Consider the following 21,494-nt stretch of genomic DNA (forward strand, 5'->3'; position numbering starts at 1 on the left):
ACAAAATGCAATCTCCCTTTTTACACACTGGCACTGCCTACTTAAAGGGACATTTTTTTTTGAAAATATGCTCATTTTAAATATTTGAATCTTACCGTTTTGGAATCCATTCAGCTGATCTCCGGGTCTGGCGCTAGCACTTTTAGCATAGCTTAGCACAAGCAATTGAATCTGATTAGACCATTAGCATCACGCAAAAAAATTAAACCAAAGAGTTTCGATATTTTTCCTATTTAAAACTTGACTCTTCTGTAGTTACATTGCGTACTAAGACCGACAGAAAATTAAAATCTGCGATTTTCTAGGCAGATATGGCTAGGAACTATACTCTCATTCTGGCGTAATAATCAAGGATTTTGCTGCCGTAACAAGGCTGCAGCAGGCGTAGTGATATTACGCACTACACGATAATAATTTGGATCTAAGGTTTGTACAAACTTTTAGCTCACGTTACAAAATAAAAAGAGTATAAAATACGTTTCACTCATGTTTGTGATGCTAACTATTAAAAAAATATATAGAATAAATAATAATGCAAATCATCACATATTAACATTTATGCATTCGGAAGATGCTTTTATTCAAAGTGGCTTATAGTGCATTACATTTCTTTTCTCAGTACAGTATGTTATCACCGGGTGTGAACCTGTGACCTTTGCATAGCTACTATAATGCCCTACCAACTGAGCAACAGGAAGACACCAATCGTTTCAAATCAGGAAGCATTTGAGATGATTTGTGTGTGAAACTGGAGAGCAGCCTTTAATGTGTCTCCATAAAACGGCACTGCAGACTGTGACTCACACCAGTTTCATCCCACGCAGACATCCTGATCCTAAGAGTGTGTATTTGTGTGTTCATGTGTTTGTGTATTTGTGTGTGTGAGGGAATATTACAGAGTAATTCGGGAAACTGTGCCATTACCTTCATGAAATATTTCCGGATTTAAATTACACCTGTTCGCATTCTGCTCTTAAGCGAACTTTGAATGGTGCACTATTTCGGGGTTTACGTGACGTGTGTGTATGTTGTTGAATGTGACTGAGGGCTCAATTACACACTTAAGACTCTGATTACTCGTCATTACGCCTTTCAAGAGATTGGGAGGGGTTGCCATGGCAACCTGACCCCTAAAGCCATTGAACAATTACTCTTGTGCTTTCTAAGAAGCGTTTAGGACACTTTCCAGTATTTGAGTATAATTCATCACAATCTGAACTCTACTGTAATGCTAATGGTGTAATTAAACAGCTTAATGAGGTTACAAACATTCCAGCAGTGGTTGATGGGTTGATGGATGGAAAAACCTGAAAGTAAAACAAACAAATGTGACATCTCCGGTTTGGTAGGGAACATTTGGTAACTGTTTTGATTGTTTGTAATACAATGTGTAGTGACATGTTATTGGCCATTTAAATGATGACATTTAAAATCTACGTTCACTTATATAAATATCAACTCATCATAATCCAGCATTCACAAACTTGCCCTTTTGTTTACCCAATAACAGCTTTTCTTGTTCTTTTTTTGGATTGAGCATCATAAACTCATCTTTTAAAATAAATATGCTTTCATGATATTGACAGGGAAGATTTGAAAGCTGGTGGGCTTATGAGCATACTGTTTAGTGTATTGTTTATTCGTTTAAGATGTTTACTTATCAGTACAGGGGCAGATTGGTCTCTAATCTGTCTTGTACCAGGCTCCTACAGTCAGATATAAATGTGTGTTTAAGAGAAATGCAGGACAAAAATCTGAGGTTAAGAAGATTCCCTGGTTTGGTTGAATTATGGGTTGGTTGCCAGGATTTGTTTTTGGTGTGCTTGTGTTTATGCAACATCATTGTCTAGTCAACCTTTACTCAGTTGATTTGTTCCTGTATCTGAATCAGTAGAGTATTGTGTTAGCAAAAGGTCATGGATTCAATCCCAGAGATACTGATAAAATGATGCTATACCTTGTTTTGCACTGTAATGCTTGTTTATTTATAACCCAGCGCTGGTTCAAAAAGGAACAAACCAAGCCCGTTGGGTTGTTATCTACACTATGCTGGGTAGTTTTAACCCATTGTTGCGTGAAATATAAATATTTTCTTTATATAAGCTTTTTTAGAGTGTAAATTGAACTGGCTAAACCAGAAAGACAGTGCCGGTTGCAGTCGTATCACTTATTCTGTAACTCATTAAAACCAGCCTATCTATATTGAGGTTGAGGGAATAAAAGTGTGAATTATATTTCGACTGTAGCCTACTGTATGTGAAAACCAGAGAGATTTACAGAGACGCTGGTAAACATCACAAGAGGCTGCTGGAGTGGTTTTTGGCCTTTTAGTGGTTGTTAATCCGGCGCGCATTTGGCGGGCTCATTAATCCCGCGCGCTCGAAGCCCAAAGCCACTTTGACTAAAAAGCCCCATCCTGACAACCAACCACCCGTTTATCTAGCACAAGAGATCTCTGTCAATCACGAGATATCGATCAGTGAGTCTTTCTTGTTGACGTTAAAACGCGGGAGCTCGAGAGAGAGCGGGAAATTTAAGTCCTGTTGTGGGCGCGCGTGGCTTTAACGGTCGTAACGGCTGTTAACAGAATCTGTGGTTGTCATGGCAAAAAGTGGATTAATCGTTGAAATACGGATCTCTTTTTCTCCTCAGGTCGACGGGATGCTACAACATCAGAAAATAAACTTCGAGCAAGGTGGGTAGAGATACAAAAAACTTTATCTGTGCGTAAACACTGGACATATGTGGCTATTTTTCACATGTGCAGTATAGTGTTGCTTTTACATTTAAAGATATTTAAAGACTTTGACAGAGAGCTCTGTTCTTGGTGTTTTGCTGTCTGTTTCCGAGCGTGAATACACTTCTTTAAAATGTGCTACGGCATGAGGTGATTTTATTTATTTATGTATTTGAAAGTTTATTTAACGGGACAAAAGAGAGTACAATACTGTGCTAGAACCTTTATTGTTAATAGTGTAAAAAGTACCACAAGGTGGTGGTGGTGGTCGTCGTCTTGACTGTTCTTCTTAGGTGGGGTACGACAGGGATTTCTATACCACCTGCTCACTTTTTAAAATACACATATGATGGTTTAAAGCAAAAATAAGAAAAAAAATTTGTCGATCACCTACCTTTCGTTGTCATTACCTGTACTGACTCATTGACAACATATCGGACGCGTCTGTGCGCGCCCAGTGACAGACATCTCTCACAAGTAACATCACTTAAAATAATAAAATAAAACACGACTTATCTCGAGCATAATGTATTGTATTTACGTTTAGAGAAGCGCAGGTGCCACTGCCAATTGGGTGAATTCAGCCAGTCGCGGGGTTCACGGGTGGGAGGGGGAGCTGGCGCCGGGATGTGTGTGTACACGACCACGCATCGGCAGTCTCAGTGCGTGACAATACGACGATACGAGACGACACGAGAGTAGTGGCTCTCTGGTGCCCCGACGATTACCGGGCGACCGACCCAAAAATCTTCAAAATTTCACCTGTGGGAGGCACGCACCATCCGTGACCTTAGATGAGTCTGGCGCGTGCAGGTAAGAAAGACCCTCACGATTACCACAGGAAACCCGCGCGTGGAAACGGGTGACACGAGTTTGGATCTGTGGAAGCGATGTTTGTTCTGGAATGAGAGACTGGGGAGAGTAATTTCCTCTCTCTGCAGATTATCGACCGCGAGCATCCCATTTGCGTGGGTATCAATATGACTTCTGGCTTTGCACGTAACGCGCTGTATGAAGGAATGTATCGTACGCGCAATCTTATTGCAGTAGCCTATAGGAATGCATTGCATTGTTGTATATGATTCTGTTATTGTACTGTTTTGTTATATTGTATATCTGTCGGATTGCATTAAAGAGAGAAGATGAGAGGTTGTTTATAATCGGATATATGGGAGCACATGGAGTTTTTTGCCATTGCAGTGTGGCGCGGAGGGGAACAGATGCGTTTCAGCACCACGGACAGCGCAAAGCTCTCCGTTATTTACGGCAAGGTCGTTTACTCGCATCCGTCCCGTTTAATCTCTATCTATCTTAAAGGGTTCGAGTGGCTATTGCTCTTTCAGCCTTACATTTAGATAGATTCAAGTGAGGTGATCATTAAATTCCAGTCATTCCCTGATACTTGTTCCCCTTCTTCTATTATGTTTGAGCCATTCACCATGATGCATTAGTTTATTCACTTCCTTTCAGCTTCCGCCGCAATCTTTAATTCAAAGGGCGAAACAGTTTTTCTATTTTCACGAAGACATAAAGTACTCTCCCTCTAATGGACCTCATACAACACATTTGAACTAGGTGCCAGTCTGCGTTTGCATTTGAAACGGACGCTTTAGATGCAGCTAAATGAGAAACTCATTCATTTATTTATTCAGCTCTTCGTTTGATGCGATTACTTTGAGTCTTGAAGTGTCTTGCGTATGGGGTCAATTCATCCCGTAAATGTTCGACAAAGAAAATCCCTCAAATTGTCACCTCATTTTGGGTTTCGTCTCTGGTGCGCACACTGAGTTTGACTAAAAGGTGATGTAACTGGTCTGTTTGTTTTCAAGGGTTGACCCACACTTGATTGGATTCGTACAATGTTTGCACACTGTCAGAAAAATAGACACAAGCTGTCACCTGGGCAGTAGCTACCCTTTAAAAAGGTGTTAAGGTAGAGATATAAGCTTTATTTGGTACCAGTATGAACACTTATGGGTGTACTTTTTGAAAGGGTACAGCTGGTGACCATTTCTGACAGTGCACTTTGTAAAATTAGTTGTCAAACATCATTTAGTCACCCTTATGCCATTTCAACCACTATGGTTTTCTTTATCCCTTGGCCTTCGCAAACTACAGAAGTTGGTAGGCAGACGGTTGACCTCTTTATACAATAAAGGTAAATAGTGACTTTTAAGCTCCAAACATAATGTGTGTGGTAACCATAAAATCAGTTTTGTAATATTTTATCTGAACATTAAAGGTGCAGTGTGTAATTTAAAAAAAGGATCTATTACAAAAATGCAAAATAATATTTAAAACTATATTATCAGGGGTGTATAAAGACTTTTCATAATGAACCGTTATGTGTTTATTACCTTGGAACGAGACCTTTTTATCTAAATACACCGAGGGTCCCCTTAAGTGGAAGTCGCCATTTTGTGCCGCCATTTTCTACAGAAGCCCTTAACGGACAAATTTATTTACTAAGTTGTCTCCGACGATGACATGTTTGCTACCGTAGCTTCTCTATGTGTATCAAAAGTGAGGGGTGAGCAGTGGACTAAGCAGTTGGTTGCAATTCGCAACCTCACCACTAGATGCCACTAAAATTTACACACTGCACCTTTAATTGAAATGGAGATTCATGTTAAGAAGTATTGCATATCATCTTTCTATGTTGCTTTTTTGTGCTGCCTGGTCACCATTTACTTTAATTATATATATAAAAAGCACTGTCAACTGTTTTATTACCTCACGCAATGTGAGATTTAAGGATTTATGTGTATCACATACTATTCACAAACAGTCTTTTCAGAGACAAACCTGTAGTCAGGGAGTCTGTACATCTTTCATCCAGAATATCACATCTGTCAGATTTTCTGTCTGTTTGCGTGCAGATAATAAAATTGCTGTGTCTATCTCCTCTTTCATTCGAGGTTATGAGGCCCCTCATCTTATGCCGTCCCCAGCTAGAGGTTGCCACGGCAACGACCCAGCATCCCGCTCGGGGTCATCGTAGAGGCTTTCGGACAAACAAATGACAGCACAGTTCAGAGCTGCAAAAACTCCTTTTAGTCTAGTCGGATTCAGCGAGGAGTCACAGGAACCCAAGTCAGACTTCATCTGCTGATCAGAGTAAGACTTTTTCTCATCGTTACTCAAAAATGGACATCTTGTACCAACTCAGTTTGGCCGTGATGCTATGGCGACTGGCGTCTCTGGCGACGGCGGGCCAGACCAACGAGCGGCGCGTCGTGGCCCACATCCCCGGTGACATCATCATCGGAGCCCTCTTCTCCGTGCACCACCAACCACCGGCCGACAAGGTGCACGAGCGTAAATGCGGGGCCGTCCGGGAGCAATACGGCATCCAGCGAGTCGAGGCAATGATGCACACGCTGGACCGAATCAACGCAGACCCAAAAATCCTCCCCAACGTCACGCTAGGCTGCGAGATCCGAGACTCCTGCTGGCATTCGGCTGTCGCCCTGGAGCAAAGCATCGAGTTCATACGGGACTCGCTCGTCGCCGCCGACGACGCCGATGAGGCTGGGGGCGGGACCAGGTGCGCTGACACGGGAGCCACGCCTATGAAAGGGAAGAAGCCGATTGTGGGGTTAATCGGTCCGGGTTCGAGTTCTGTGGCCATTCAAGTGCAGAATTTGCTGCAGCTGTTTAACATTCCACAGATCGCGTACTCCGCCACCAGCATGGACCTCAGTGATAAATCACTTTATAAATACTTCATGAGGGTCGTGCCTTCAGACGCCCAGCAGGCTAGAGCGATGGTGGACATAGTGAAGAGATACAACTGGACTTACGTTTCCGCCATCCATACTGAGGGTGAGTACATACCGTTTCCATCTTAGTTAGACTTATATGAGTTCTTTTAATATGAGTCATTTGTTTTCATTTTGTTGTGTGAATTATGACGCGCACACACATACACACACACACGACAGCTTAGAGGTGTGATGTGCCTGGTGTGTGTTTCATAAGTGTCATAAAAAATCTGTCAGTGTGGCGTATTCATGTCAAATGGGAATTGTGCGTGAATATGTCCGTGAAATGTGTGTGTAACACAGCGAAAGATCAAACGTGGCCAGTGAAAAATGATTTACCCTCAAAGTGTGAAGAAAAATTAAGATTTGTTTGTGCATCACAGTGTGTGTGTATGTGTGTGTTTGATCTCTGCTACTAAACATTATATTATGATTTTTTTTCATTTATTATAATTATCACTCTCTTTTGTTTATTTATGCTGGATTGTATTTCTAAATGTTAATATTTAAATCGATACATTTTGTTTTTGTTTTGGTGTGCAATATTGATCGTGCTTCGCCATCACTTTATCATTATGGCTTCTGTTCTTACTTCTCAACATCTTTTTTATCCTCTGAGACGCACACACAGTTATCTGTTTCCTTCCACTTACTCCACTCGCTCTCCTTTCATCCCACTCTTTTCCACGGCTCCAGAAACACCCCCACTCCACGTCTGATCTCAGACACTCGCGCTGAAGGTCTGTGTGTATGTGTGGGTCTCTATGATGTGACTTTTACTGTCTCGTCCCTAAAGCTGGAGACCTGGAATCTGTCCCGGACGTAATTAAGATGGCAGACAGTGCAGAACAAACGCACACACGCACACAGAGAGAGAGAGAGAGAGAGAGATAAAGTACAAAAAGAAACAGAATGCAAGATTTTCAATCTGACATACCGGTTAATGAAGAGAGAAAACAAACCCAACACTGAGTCATGCTGTAGTAGATCTGTGTGTGAGGTGCTGTTGCTGTAAACGTGAAAATTATTTAAATTTCTTTATATTTGATAGAAATAATGCTGAATATTTCATATAATATCGCTCTCCCTCTCTCTCTTACTCTTTTGTGTCTAGTACTGTCCCTCGCTCTCTCTGTCTCATTCCGTCTTCTGCTCCTCTCTTTCTGTTTCTCTGTCTCTTACAGCTGTGTTGTAGTCGACTCCAACGCGAGTTTGAGTCAAGACCAAGACCAAAGATCAAGACCTAGTCTAGAGAAAGCTGGATGCGGACTCTGTCTTAAACGAGTAGTCCACTTTATAGATGGGGCCCATTGACTTACCATAGTATTTTTTTTCCTACTATAAAAAGTCAATGGACCCCATCTTTAAAGTGGACTACTCCTTTAACTCAGACTCGTCACTCGATCTGAGTGGCCGGTTGCATAAACATAGCCGTGGCATTAAGACTGCGTCTTAAGAATGAGTCTGACTAACTAGCAATTAGTTAGGGCTAATCAGTCTTATTATTTGGATTTAAATTAGATCAATCTACCTTTATATGTAAGATACTTAAAACAGTTATGATCAGTCTTGAAGAAAAAAATTTAGGGTTTCCCGCAGCACTTTTCAGTTCGGGCGGCCCACCTAAGCTGGGATACCCTACCACCTTAACAAGGTTGTCCAAAAAAAAAATTCGCTGCACAAAAGGCCTTCAAGTGCATCTCGGAGAATAGCGTGGACGCGCTTCACACTGCGAGCGGGCACGCGCCACATCGCTGAAATGAGAGAAAGACATGGTCCGTCAATGTCTGGAGGATAACTAGCCTGTTGATAAAACATTTAATTCAATAATAATCTAGTATGTGTTCATTTTCTGTCATAGTTTCTTCAAAATTGAGTTTTATTTGAGTGTTTTAAACAAAAATATTTTCATATTGACGTGTACGACGCCCCTTTGATTGCCACGCCCCCGGCCCGCCCACCTGCACAACCCTACCACCTTAAATAACACATTTTCTGCGGGAAACCCTGAAATTCATGACTAACTTTTAAGACTAGTCTTAATTGTTTATGCAACCGGCCTCTGGTCTTAGTCTTGACTCGTAATCGAGTGTGACACTGTCATACAGTCCGGGGCTCAACGCAAATAATTTGTTATATTGGCCCAGTCGGGCACACCAAAAAAAGATTTCAGTGTCACATATTTAAAATAATATTTCAAAAGTCAAATATAATTGTATAGATATACATTTTATTCATCATTTGTTTAGACAATTGCCGATTTTAAATGTAAACTCTCATTCTGAAATGCCACAATAATCTTATCAGCAATAGTTGCAGGTATATCAGGTTTTAAAGGTCCCGTTCTTTCTGTGTTTTTGAAGCTTTGATTGTGTTTAGTGATGCACCAATGTATTGGCCGCCGATATTTATCGGCCGATTATTGCTGAATTTGAAACCATCGGCATATCGGCAACAGCACGTTTAAATGTAAACTCTGATTTCGAAATGCCACAATAATCTTATCAGCAATAGTTGCAGGTATATCAGGTTTTAAAGGTCCCGTTCTTTCTGTGTTTTTGAAGCTTTGATTGTGTTTAGTGATGCACCAATGTATTGGCCGCCGATATTTATCGGCCGATTTTTGATGAATTTGAAACCATCGGCATATCGGCAACAGCACGAGAAAGTCCGATACCGATTGTTTATTAATTAACCGCATAAAGGCAATGAGTTGCATGTCTTTTGCATAATCCATCATTTTTAACAATAATTATCAAAATAATTAAATACTTCCCAAAATAAGTTGTATAAATTATAGTTTGTCAGATGTGCGATGAGGGAAAAAATAATAAATCACGTAGTTAATCACGCGAGATTACTCATTCACATGATCCATGCGGTCTAGAGTATTTCGGGAAAATGTCTGCGGTCTGGGCTTTCTTCAAAATCTCAGATAAAGACAAAAAAAGTGTTCTGCAGAAATATCAAGAGGAGGTAGTATTTTATACAAGTATACAAGTGTTTAATATCGGCATCGGTATCGGCCAGAAGTTGTCTGTTTAAATCGGTATCGGTATCCGCCCAAAAAAATCCTATCGGTGCATCCCTAATTGTGTTTACAGTGTGCAATATAACATGTGTTCATGTTTCACGTGGCATTTATCACACAATTTACTTATCTGTATAGCGCTGTTTTCACTGTCCTCAAAACGGTCTGATGTCTTCCTTGTTCTATGAAGTCCCTCCTTTAGAAATACGTAACGAGTTCTGATTGTGTACTGTAGCTTGTTTAGTGTGTTGTGATTCAATAGCAGCTTAGTTTGCCGTTAGCTTAGCTGGCGACTGACGTATTCCTGTGGGCGGAGTTTAGTCAAAAACTGTTTTACTGATGTCATTAAAGCAGGAAGTAGAGGGCTGTAGTCCAAAGTAGACGTTCGCTGTAGGCTTTGAAAGACGAATTCTGTTAAAGAAAATATATCGCCATTCATACGTCTCGTCATTAAGTTCAGAGGACCAGATGAAGGGTTATCGGCAACCCTTTTAGACACCATGAACGCTATGTTTTTTTTACGTTAGTTGCTTGTTCCAACAAAAAACGCTCCCAACTTGTCTGCTTTACTTGGAAACTGATGGCAAAACATTGCATAATTTCTTTTGTCGTGTTTTACCCCAGTAAATGTCTGCTTCCAAGATTTTAAAAAATTATGTTTTTGTTTGGCCTTATAATGAGAGGGCGCTGTCATCTTAACGTCTTTTTGCTCAACCAGCTGACGTAACACAACACACGCAATAGCGTCCACAACAAATGATAAGGTATAGGAAAAACCTCAAGACATTGCTGAGAAGTTAACGTTTGCAATGCTTAAAATGTGTCTCGATGGTAACATTGTAAAAGAACACATACAGACAAACGGCCACGGGCAGAAAATATATTTTAGTGACTGAGGGTGAAACAATGGCCCGATCGGGCAAGTGAAAATAATGTTTACTGGCCCGAACGTCTCTCACACTGGCCCTGGGCCACCGGGCAGTCATTTCTGTTGAGCCCTGAATCAGTCTATCTCTCTTTCTCTCTCTCTGTGTGTGTGTATCTCATACTGTTTCTCTTTCTCAGCCTCATTCGTCCTCTCTCTCTCAATTTCGATCTTCAGTATAAGTGCTTTATTGGCATGGCAAAAACTGCACATTTGTATTGCCAAAGCATCTGCGGCTGTGTACAAATAGTGCAAGTAGAAAGATAAGGTCATTTTAGTGCAAAATTAAAGGTGAAGTAGTAAAAATATGGTAATGTGTTATTTAACAGTGCTTTTGTTACATACGTTACTGGTTATTAGTAGGGGTGCGCAGGGCACAAACTAACGCAGGGTTAGTTGTCACACGGACATTGTTGCACAAGGTTGAGCGTTTTGTTTTTCTGGTATTTTTTCACACTGCCAAAAGACGATCTACCGCAAATTATTGGAAATGTATAATGTTTTTCCAGAGAGTTATTGATGAACGAGTATTTTAGTGGCATAAATGTAAATATTTTCATCATATGGTTTTTTCGGTTGCTAAGTTGGGTGTGTAAGATACCAAATCCAATGCTATGCTATCCAGTGTCTTGTTGACTAAAACATAGCATCGTTTTGAAATATGTCTGCAGCTCTTAGCAACTTTTTTGGTAGGCTTGAAAATTCGATTAAAATGTTTTCATAAGAAACCTTAATGTATATGAACTTGATTTGTAAGTGTACTTTGGGGTTGGACCTTGCTTGCGTTTCTTGGGTCTGATTTTAAAGCCCCCAAACCCTTTCAGCGGTGAGGGTGGACGCAGCGATGTCCTCTGCTGGCGTCAGGTCCTGAGGCAGATCCACCTCCCGTTACACGGCGTGCCCGATTTATGCTGGCAAGCTTGGGATTCCCCCGTCTCCTGACATCATTGTAGTGCTTGGCGCAACGATGGGGATGCCAGCTGATGGGACAATTGTGGCTATTTCCTCTCATGCCTGTTTAACCTACGCTGATTTGGGCTGGTTTCTCCTATCCCCACACAAAACAACTTCTCTGTCTTTGACTGCTCTTACAAGAACATCGGTCTCCTCGGCTGTGAACCGCTCCTGGCGTGCGCCTGGTAAATCCGTCATAATAAAAGCAACCCGCCATGGAACTTGCGCCCTTGCGTTTAAAGGGAATGTTGGATAGCGTTCTGATTGGTTTATTTGACGTTACGCCCAGACCACACCTATGAATAATGAACCTACTTCAGACAAACACCTTATTGATTTGAGCCTGGCGCAAGAGTTATTTCTCCCGCCGGGAAAATAGCAACAGCACCCAAGATCCGCCCACAAACTCACTTGCGTTTCAGATCGTTAAAATAGGGCCCCAAATGTTCATTTGTAGCAGAGATGTGTGTGTTGCGTGTGTAGAAATATAATTAATCAAACTCAAATATTTTTTTAATGATTGGGCCAAAATTAAAAAGTAATACTATAGTAATACTGTACTGTACCATTCAATTAGGCATAATGACATGCAGCTAACCCTAAACCAAACACTAACATGTTGATAATCACTATTATACCGCACTTAAACATTAAGGACACCTTAAAATAAAGTGTAACCAAAAATATATAAAAAATGTACATAAAAGAAATATGCAAATATTTGTTACAGAATAAAGAAGTAAAATAAATAATACAGCTACATATGATCGAAACGTCAAGTCAGATTGAATTGATATTGCGACAGGCAGTGTCAGACACATACTGTGTTGCTAACACACTCTTTCTCTCAGTCTCGTTCAGTCTCTCTCTCTTTCTGTCTCATGCTGTCTCTCTATCGTCTCCTCTCAGGAATAAGCAGTTGTGTAGAAAGTGATTGAAGGATGGAAAAGAGATTAGTTGCAGGAAGATGAGGAGTGTAGAGAAGAAGCAAAATAGAGGGATTATTCCAGATGAATATCATAAAAGACGCATGATAGAGATCTGGAGAAGCGATCACACTTTACTTAAGCATGAAGGTTTAAATTACAACCAATTTTACAGTCTGATGTCACCATGGTTAAATACTACACCACTGAGTCTCTCTCTTCATCTGAATAGTTATATATAGTAAGGTGCACCAGTATTATTGTTATTGAGCTATTGAGAGGATGATTTGTCTGAGCAGTTTAGACTCGATTCTTTTCAATGAGTCACATATGAGTCTAAATTAACATCTGACTCACTCACTGAACTCAGAGTCATTACTTTCAATCATATCTAAACCTGACTCCAGAACCATTTCTGTCTTATGTTGCATGAATGAGATCGGCCTGTGCTTGTATATGTAACGCATGCTGAAACGCACCTGCAAGCACTTGTTTATGCACCCGATATCGCAGCCCTTGTAGGCGAGACACATCTTTTTTTTTCCAGACTTAAGGGTGAATGAGAATATTTTGAATGATTATTAATGACAAACCGGTCATGTTCTCCATGGCAACCTCTTCTACCTTCTTTCACTCGCTCTATCCTTTTCATTTGAATTGTAAACTCGGAGCTGTGTGGGTGGATGGAGAGAGACAGACGAGTGAAAGTAAGTTTTAGATGCATCAGCGGTGACATTGATGAGCACGGGAACACGACCGCTTTAACAAGATTCACCCTTAACAAGCCACCTTTAGGAAGAGCACAACCTGTACTCAATGACACGGGACACACACACAGTCCTGCACAATGACCACAACGGCACAACCTGTGCTCAACAACACACAAACAGTCCTGCAGAATTACCAAAACACAAAAGAGTCCAGACTTTTGAAACATACAGTCCTGTCTCATTTAGGTGAACGTGTGGAGTTAAGTTCAGTTTGACTCATAGTGAAATAAAAATAATAATTTTAGATACAGAAATATCTGTAATCAATTAAGTGTAATAGTGTAGTTTTAAAGGGATAGTTCATACCTAAATTTAAAAAAAACTGATTATTTAGTCACTCTCAGGTTGTTACAAATCTTTATAAACAAAAGAAACCAATGCTTGTAACCAAATGGTTTTGGGGCCCCATTGACTACCATTGTATTTTTTCATACTATAGAAGTCAACAGTGCTCCAGAAGATGCTTGATTGCGAACGTTCCTCAAAATATCTTCCTTTTGTTCGTAAAGGTTTGGAACAACTTGCAAGTGACTAAATGAGGACATTTTTTTTCATTTTTGGGTGAACTATCCCTTTAACCCAACCAATGCAGATGAGAGAACTGTATGTAAAACAAAGCAAAGAGCTCAGATGCAAAACCCCCTAAGTGCGTCTGGAATAATTTTTGTGTATTATCTTTTTTATCAGACTCTTAAAGGCGGGGTGCACGATCTCTGAAAGCCAATGTTGATATTTAAAATCACCTAAACAAACACGCCCCTACCCCAATAGAATCTGGACCTTCTTTTGATAGACCCGCCCCACACATACGCAACCCAGGCAACGATGTCAGTTAGTAGACACGCCCCTTAATTGACTACAAGTGTGTTTTGGTACTCGGTACGACTTCCTTTTCCAAAGCGTTTTTCAAAAATTGTGCACCCCGTCTTTAATGGATTCTGCCTAAAATTTCTGAATGTATTTGATATTTGAAGCAGCCCATTCTCGTGAAATGCATAAAAATAGTACGCAGTTGAAAAGTCGTGCAATACATACGCCAAATTCCAATTTTGTGTGCATATAATATGCCAGTCCTTTCCATTCACTTATACGTAGTGTTGGGAGTAACGTGCATTGCGTAATAATATTACTTTTCTGAAGTAAAGTAATGCATTACTTTATAAATGTACACACGAATATTTGAGTTACTTTTTAAAAAAAAAAGTAATGTAATTTACTTTTCAGGTTAATTAATTCGATAAAAAAATAATGTACTAAATTAAACTGAACATAGTTAAGTAGAATTATGCACTTTATGCATGCGTCCCTGAGTGGAAACAGTTTAAGTCAGAAACGGAGATGGCAGGCCAGAGCTTGACAATTTTGCGATGAAAATATGCAATTTCTAAGTGCAGAACTTCTCAGTCATAAAAACACCTGCAAGGCCTGAAAGAGATCAAGCCTCAGCCAAGTAAGAAAAAGTAACGCAAAAGTAACTTAAAAGTAACGTAAGGATTACTTTCCATAGCGGCATTTTTTTTGGTGAGTAACTTATGCATTACTTTTAAAAGTAACTTTCCCCAACATTATACGCCGCATGATTTTGTGTGTTTTATTTATTGGTTTCTCTTTTTTTTCAGTTCTTTTACCATTGTTTGTAGGAGTGGGCAATTTTTGGATTTTGGTTCTCGGGTCGGTTTTTATACTCGATTCAACTCGATGAATATAGATTTATTACAAATACTATATTAATAAAAAGGAACAGTGAACAGCAGTTTACAAGTGGGTAATTAATAAAAAGAAATTAAAAGCCACAACACCATCGTCGTCATCTTGCTTGCAAAATCTAAAATGCTTCCATACCTTCCATACTTTTTATGTGAAGGTGGCATCAATTCGATGAAGCACCTAAAACTGCCATTTTAAGCACTAATGACAACCTCGCCTCTCCCTCCTTGGTAACATCGCCAAGGCTGAAATGTTTGTGGAAATAAATATGAAAGAAAAAATCGATACTGTTCTTTGAGAATCGATTTTGAATTGACCATGTTTAAAAAAACGATTAATCGAAAAATCGAATTTTTTTTTGCCCATCCCTAGACAATACATAAAGAAACCTCTATAGTAAATCACATCCTAAAGCAAATCTCGAACCTAACCCCAAACCCAAGCGACAATGGTTTAAAAACAGAAAACAAATGAGAAACCAATACAAAAAACGACACGAAAAGATGCGCTGTATAAAGTGAACGGGAAGGACTGATTGGTGTATGTATTGCATGACTTTTCAACTGCGTGCTAAATATACGCATTTCATGAGAACGGGTTGGATGATGGCATACTATGTATCCAGAGCATTTGGTTACAATCATTTTCTTCTTTTTGATGTAGGTGACGTTTAGCAGCTTTTGCGTCTGAACTCTTCGAGTGTTTCATTATTTTTATTTTTGCAGTTCTGTTTGGTGTTTCGTAAGATTCAGCATTACAAAATGTACACCCTGTTCCTTTAACCTCCTAGACACGAGCTATGGTTTGTCTAAATATAATAACCAAATATTTTTCTTTAAACATGAAGTAGTATAATTGTCCATGTTTCCAGTTACACAGAATTATGGTGCAAACAACAAAAAATGTGATGTCCACGTATGTCACGAGGTTAAGGTTACTATATCAGTACATGAAGTCTTTGTTAGAGATTGTGCCTCTGGTTGTGTGTATGTGTGTGTGAAATACATCTCATAAATCTGTTCCCATGCGATTTTCACTTGAAGATTTGGTTTGTGCAACCGAGGTGCAGATTCATTCAAGCATGGCAGAAAAGATCTCCTTTCTAATGTTAATGCAGCCTGTGTGTAGATTTTGTCTTTTGTGCGACACGGTTTCTGTTTTATATGCAGAGATCCTCCGTAGGCTGGAATGATACACAAACCCGTTTTATATTCAGCCGAAAATACGCCTTCATTATATTTATTGGGATATGGTGTGATTGGATTGCGAATAGTAGGCTGTTATATTATTTAGCTATATATACCGAAAATAAATTCATTTTTAAATGTATGCGTTAAATATTCAACACAATGCGACATGGACCGCTTTAAAAATTATATTTTTAGATAAAATGTTTTGCTTTAATGACTCATCCCTAAACCTCATGGTATGAGAAAATGTTTTTGAACATGGCATCTCACACTTTTATCTACTGTATGCAGTTTATTGTTGTGCTACAGTAACACAACCAATGCACTTTGACATTTACAGAAACATGTCTCCTGATCTCTTCTGCCAAACGGTGACTTACAGTATCATGCTGGGGTCGAGACCCATCCTTTCCCAGCAAACTCATTTAAGCCTCAGGTCATTTCTCATCGGCTCTTTTTAAGTTAGTGCTGTATAGGTTATGGGTCACCAACCATGAATGCTTTGAGGGCTTCTGGATCAGAACAGTCTTTTCTAAAGTACACGTTTAAATGCCACATGGAAATGATTGGCTATAAAACCAGACTGCAAATAAGTTATTTCAAAAGGCCCTGTGCACACCTGGTATTAAGATGCATTTTGCTCTTAAAGACCACCTACTAATCTAATATAACACTTGTGATCTGATCGACCAAAGCGCATCTCAATACCAGGTGTAAACAAGTTATTATGTTTAGATGAAAGATTATAAAGAGGTATATGCACCGATAAATCATGAACAATAAGAGTTTAAAGTAGGGTCAAATCAAATTTTATGTTGATATTAAATGCACTTTAAATTGATAGCAACATTATCTTTGTTTTTTTCCTGCAGAAACTTTCCCGAGAGAGATGTACAATAAAACAAAAGTACACTATCCACACAATAAAATAAAGCAGGACCTTCGGGTCTTTCAACAAACTGCTTCTGTTCTGTTGTTTTTTAATGGATGCTGTTGGACCTGGCCGTTGGCATCAGCAGTTTTGCAGCAGGCAGACGCTGTGTCGACTAGTGAATCAGCCACTTAATAAGACAGAAAATCGTTTAGAACAAACATTAAAAAAATTGGCCCTCATGTGCCCGTGCTCGGAGTTTATCCAAGTACATCACCTAGAAAAAGCAGGTCAGATGAAAAACAAAAGGCAAGACCACTAGAATATTATGAAAGAACAGCACATGTTTCATCATTTCAATGTTTTAATCTTCAGTTAATTCATAAAAGGAAGGAAGGTAGTGCACATATGAAAGAAATTTTGTATGCGTGTGGAATTTGTTATCCCTACCTCAAGGCATTTCATGGCATAGTCACAAAATATTTGATTTATTTATTCGGGACACGTTTTTCTGCTTTTTCATGTCATTAATTCTCTGCGAGCCTTTTTAAAAAAGTTGCCGGCCAGCATTTTTTGTGATTTTCACAAAAGTTTCACAAAATGCCTTCCAGGAAATTTTCTTCTAAAAATATATAAACATACAAATATATCAAATGAATGAACAGACCCTCTGCTTTCAAACAAACAATAAACAAACAAATAAACAAAACGGGAAAAAAAGATTTATTGTTATCTATATTTTTCAATGGCGGTGAAAGAGTTAAGCACAAATGTCTTTTTCGTGTCACTCAGAACCTTTTTTGGGTTTGGATGTAGTTTTATGTATTGGTTTCTACGTGTTTTTCTTCTGATTTTTAAACAATTTTCGCTTGGGGTTTGGGTTGTAATGTCTGAAATGTAACAAAAAGTCATTCTTACACCAAGTGACAATGGTAAAAAAAAGAGAAAACAAAACTTAAAATGACACGAAAAAGAAAGTCGTGTTATGCTACATACACACCAAATGCGGGGCATCGCATTACTCGATCTAGATTACTCACGGAATTTAATTTCGTGCATATGCAAATTTTTCGCTCGAGTTGAATATTTTCAACTTGGGCGAAGATGCGTTTTTTGGCGAATAGCGCAATTTTGCGTAAACGCGCCACCCATATCGCGTCATTCGCATCGCCCCACGCGAGGATGCGTCTGATCGTGTCTTTGCATTGACTTTGTATGTAATCTACTCGCGCAAATCGTTGAAGTCGCGTCTGTTGTAAACCTACAGTTAGGGACATGAAAAACTATTTATAGAACTGCGTAAGAAATTCATTACCAATGACACGAATAATAAATAAATAAATACAATATTTTGTGACTACCACGACTTGCCTTAAGATTGGGTTGGAATATACAGGATGATTTCGGACTACAGTGTGCAAAGATCTTAAAGAGCAACAATTATCCGATTCACGTTTTTACATTTCCTTCGGTGTGTATGTATTAGTACATGTTATGATATGCAAAATAAACGATGACGGTGTTATCGTCTCCAACGTAAATCTCTTTTCTTGGACTACAACCAACACACGGATTTAGGCAACAGTTTACTTCCCGGGATTGGTGATGAAGACAAGACCGACATTATCATAATTCCTCCCGCTTTGACTTCCAGCCTGTAATTTAACTCCTGTTAGCATTGCATTGTGAGCGAATCTTTTAAACATGGTAAGGAGCGTCACATTTCCTGCTGACGTCAGAGGTATTCAGGCCAATCATAACGTAAAGATTAGCTGGCCAATCAGGGACACAGAGCTTTTCAAATCCGTGCATTTCAAGAAGAGAGTAAAATCTGGAGCTACAAATATGTATGTATTTAGAAAATAATGTGTTTTTTTAACCATAAACCACACAAACACATTGTATTTTACCAAAAACACAAAATAACGTTGTTTTAGCAATGAAATAGGTGCTCTTTAAAGGTAAAGACTACAACTCCCATCATTCCAAGCTCTTTCACAGCATCATCAAGCTACGTACGCCATTTTTGATGTTAGCGATGTCTTGCAGTGAAAATTACATATTGTGTCTTTAAGTGCAATTACTAAAAGTGGTGTCTTTAGCTTTTTATGATGTTCTTGATAAATTGTGTAAAGATGTAGTACATGGTCAAGACAAAAAAAATACTTCTGATAAGTCTTTATTCCAGACATGCATGTCTTGTATGTTCATCGCTGCGATTAACCGTGATGTCTAAATCATAATAATAACAACAAACCAAATCAAATATTAAGTGTTTCAGAGTGCTTGTTGTTTGGGTTTGTGTGCTCTAATCTCACTCTTGAAGCTGAAAGATTGATTTTATCATTGACGCTATAGCATTGATCTGAGCTTCACTGAAAATCTTCCCGGCCGTCTCAACCTCTTTTGTTCTGTCTCTTTTATCTCTTTAACTGCTGTGGCCAAGTGAAATGAATGAGGTCACTTTTGTATGGAAATTCAGTAGAAATTCATCAAAGTGAAAAGAGAGTCACTCTTCTGCGCATGATGAAAGAAAAGCTATTCAGTGCTGTTAAATAATCATGGCTTTAATTCAAGAGGAGAACAGGATGAGAGAGAGAGAGAGATGGGTGAGAGCGTGTGTTTGTGAAGGATCAGGATATCAGTATCTAGTCTGTCATGATTTTATTTGTTATATTTTATGAAAGGAAAAATACAAATTCTGTTTAACTCTTCCTCACCTTGACAGAAATGGTTACCGAATTTTCATTTTTGTGTGAACTGTTGCTTTCATTTTTTTCTTCACAGTCTGTCTGTCATTCTCTGTTTCTGTCTCAGACATGAAAACAGCCAGAGGTTTGAAATTGATACGCTGTGCAAATACACACACAGAGAAATAGAGAGAGAGAAAGAAAGAAAGCAAGAGAAAAGATTTGTAATATTGCTTCTCAGTTGCTGCAGTTTTCTGAAATGCAATACGTTACGTCACACCATCTTGCAACTACTATTTACGTTAACAAAATCTCTACCCATCTACACTCTTTTTCTTTGACTTGATTTACAGTCTCAATGGGCTTCCTGATTCATATTAAGGCAGGCAATTTTAAAAGTGTTAACAATATTAACTCATTCCCCACCAGCCTTTTTTTTTAAAGTTTCACAAAATGCCTTAAAATTTTCTTCTATAAATATATAAACATATATCAAATTAAAGAACGGACCTTCGTTTCATTATAACTTTTTTTTAACCTCTTAAATATGTTTCTTCAAAAATACCAAATTTTGAGCAAAAAGCTCATTTTTGTAAAGGAATTTTATTAGAGATCAGATTCAGAACAATTATCAAAACATACACGGAGTTTGAAATGTTGAAAAATTAGTTTTGCTTCAGTTTTTTGTATTGGCCATCTACTGGATAATAGCGGAATTACAGATTACTGTAAAAACTCATCAGGAAAGCGTCATTGGAAGGGAAATGTTTTCTTTTAATTGACAAAATAACTGCGCGGAAAGAGTTAACAAGCACTGGGTGGCCGAATGAGGCAAATTGGGCAAGGCGTTTGTTGCAAACATGCAATATTCGTCTCAATCGCATCTTCCATCCATGTTAAAAATGTTTAGCCCAAGTGGGAAATTTGCATAACATGTTGTCACGCAAGCCAATCAGCAAAGAGCTTATTGACACCTTCGGTTTGACGCGTCCAGTCTTATGTTAGCATTGGAGGACGGCATGGTTTAGTAAGTTATCCCATGATTAATCTAGAGTATTGGGATGTCCCATTTCGATATTCTGGATCCGTATCAGATCGAGGACCGAAAACATTACTGATCGTTAGCTGTGGTTGTTACTGACAAGCTATTAAAAGGACAAAGTATTATAAAAGCACTACATTTTATGCACTACATTCTAAATCTTTTAATACACTTAATAGCTTCATGTGAAGGAACAAATGCACATTTAAAGATCTTTTATCAGACTTTTTATGCACATCCCGGGTGCAGAATTGATGCGCACATTTAAATATATTCTTTAAATTCTGCACCCGGGATGTGCATAAAATGTCCGGTCAAGCGCATAATTGCCAAAATAACAGAAAGTAAACTAAAAGATCTAAAACATTTTCTAAAATATCCGAAAATGTGTTTGTCTGAAAACGATGGACATATGCAACTCGGACAGCATGGGGGTGAGTAAATCATGGGTTTAATATCATTTTTGGCCGAACTATCCCTTTAATACAAAGGGCGTATTCGCTTCGCTTTTGGTGTGTACACAACATCAGAGGTTTGAGAAGTAACAGAATAGATAGCAGATATAAAAAACACAAGTAACACTCTTCAATATCTCTTACATATTTTTAATTGAAATATGCTTAAACCATTGATACGGTACATTTACCAGACTAAATGTACACTGATATGAAGAAAAAAAGATTAAAGGAGTGAATGTGTATGTGTCCATGTGTTTCCTGTGGAGACAGACATGTATGTGCCATCTGCTCATGGTTTTGATATCAGCGTTGCATTCAGCACTGGTTTTGTCACATGTTTGCAGGATTGTGATTTTATGTGTGGGTAAATCACAGAAATGAACGAGAGAGTAAAGATGACAAGCGAAAGAAAATATAGAAGATGGATTT

The 21,494-nt window shown here is 38.9% G+C and overlaps 1 protein-coding gene across 1 annotated transcript in view; it reads left to right on the forward strand.

Annotated features, from left to right (window-relative positions):
• Positions 1-3,412: 3,412 nt before the first annotated feature.
• The window catches only part of grm5b (glutamate receptor, metabotropic 5b), a 76,629-nt gene continuing 58,547 nt past the window's right edge, over positions 3,413-21,494 (forward strand). The window contains exons 1-2 of the mRNA XM_065280447.1: positions 3,413-3,550; positions 5,656-6,562. Coding sequence (XP_065136519.1) covers positions 5,884-6,562 — 679 coding nt within the window. The 5' untranslated portion in view covers positions 3,413-3,550; positions 5,656-5,883. The remainder of the gene's footprint in view (positions 3,551-5,655; positions 6,563-21,494) is intronic.

This window comes from Paramisgurnus dabryanus, chromosome 8 (assembly GCF_030506205.2).
Source record: "Paramisgurnus dabryanus chromosome 8, PD_genome_1.1, whole genome shotgun sequence".
In the NCBI taxonomy this organism is placed as follows: domain Eukaryota; kingdom Metazoa; phylum Chordata; class Actinopteri; order Cypriniformes; family Cobitidae; genus Paramisgurnus; species Paramisgurnus dabryanus.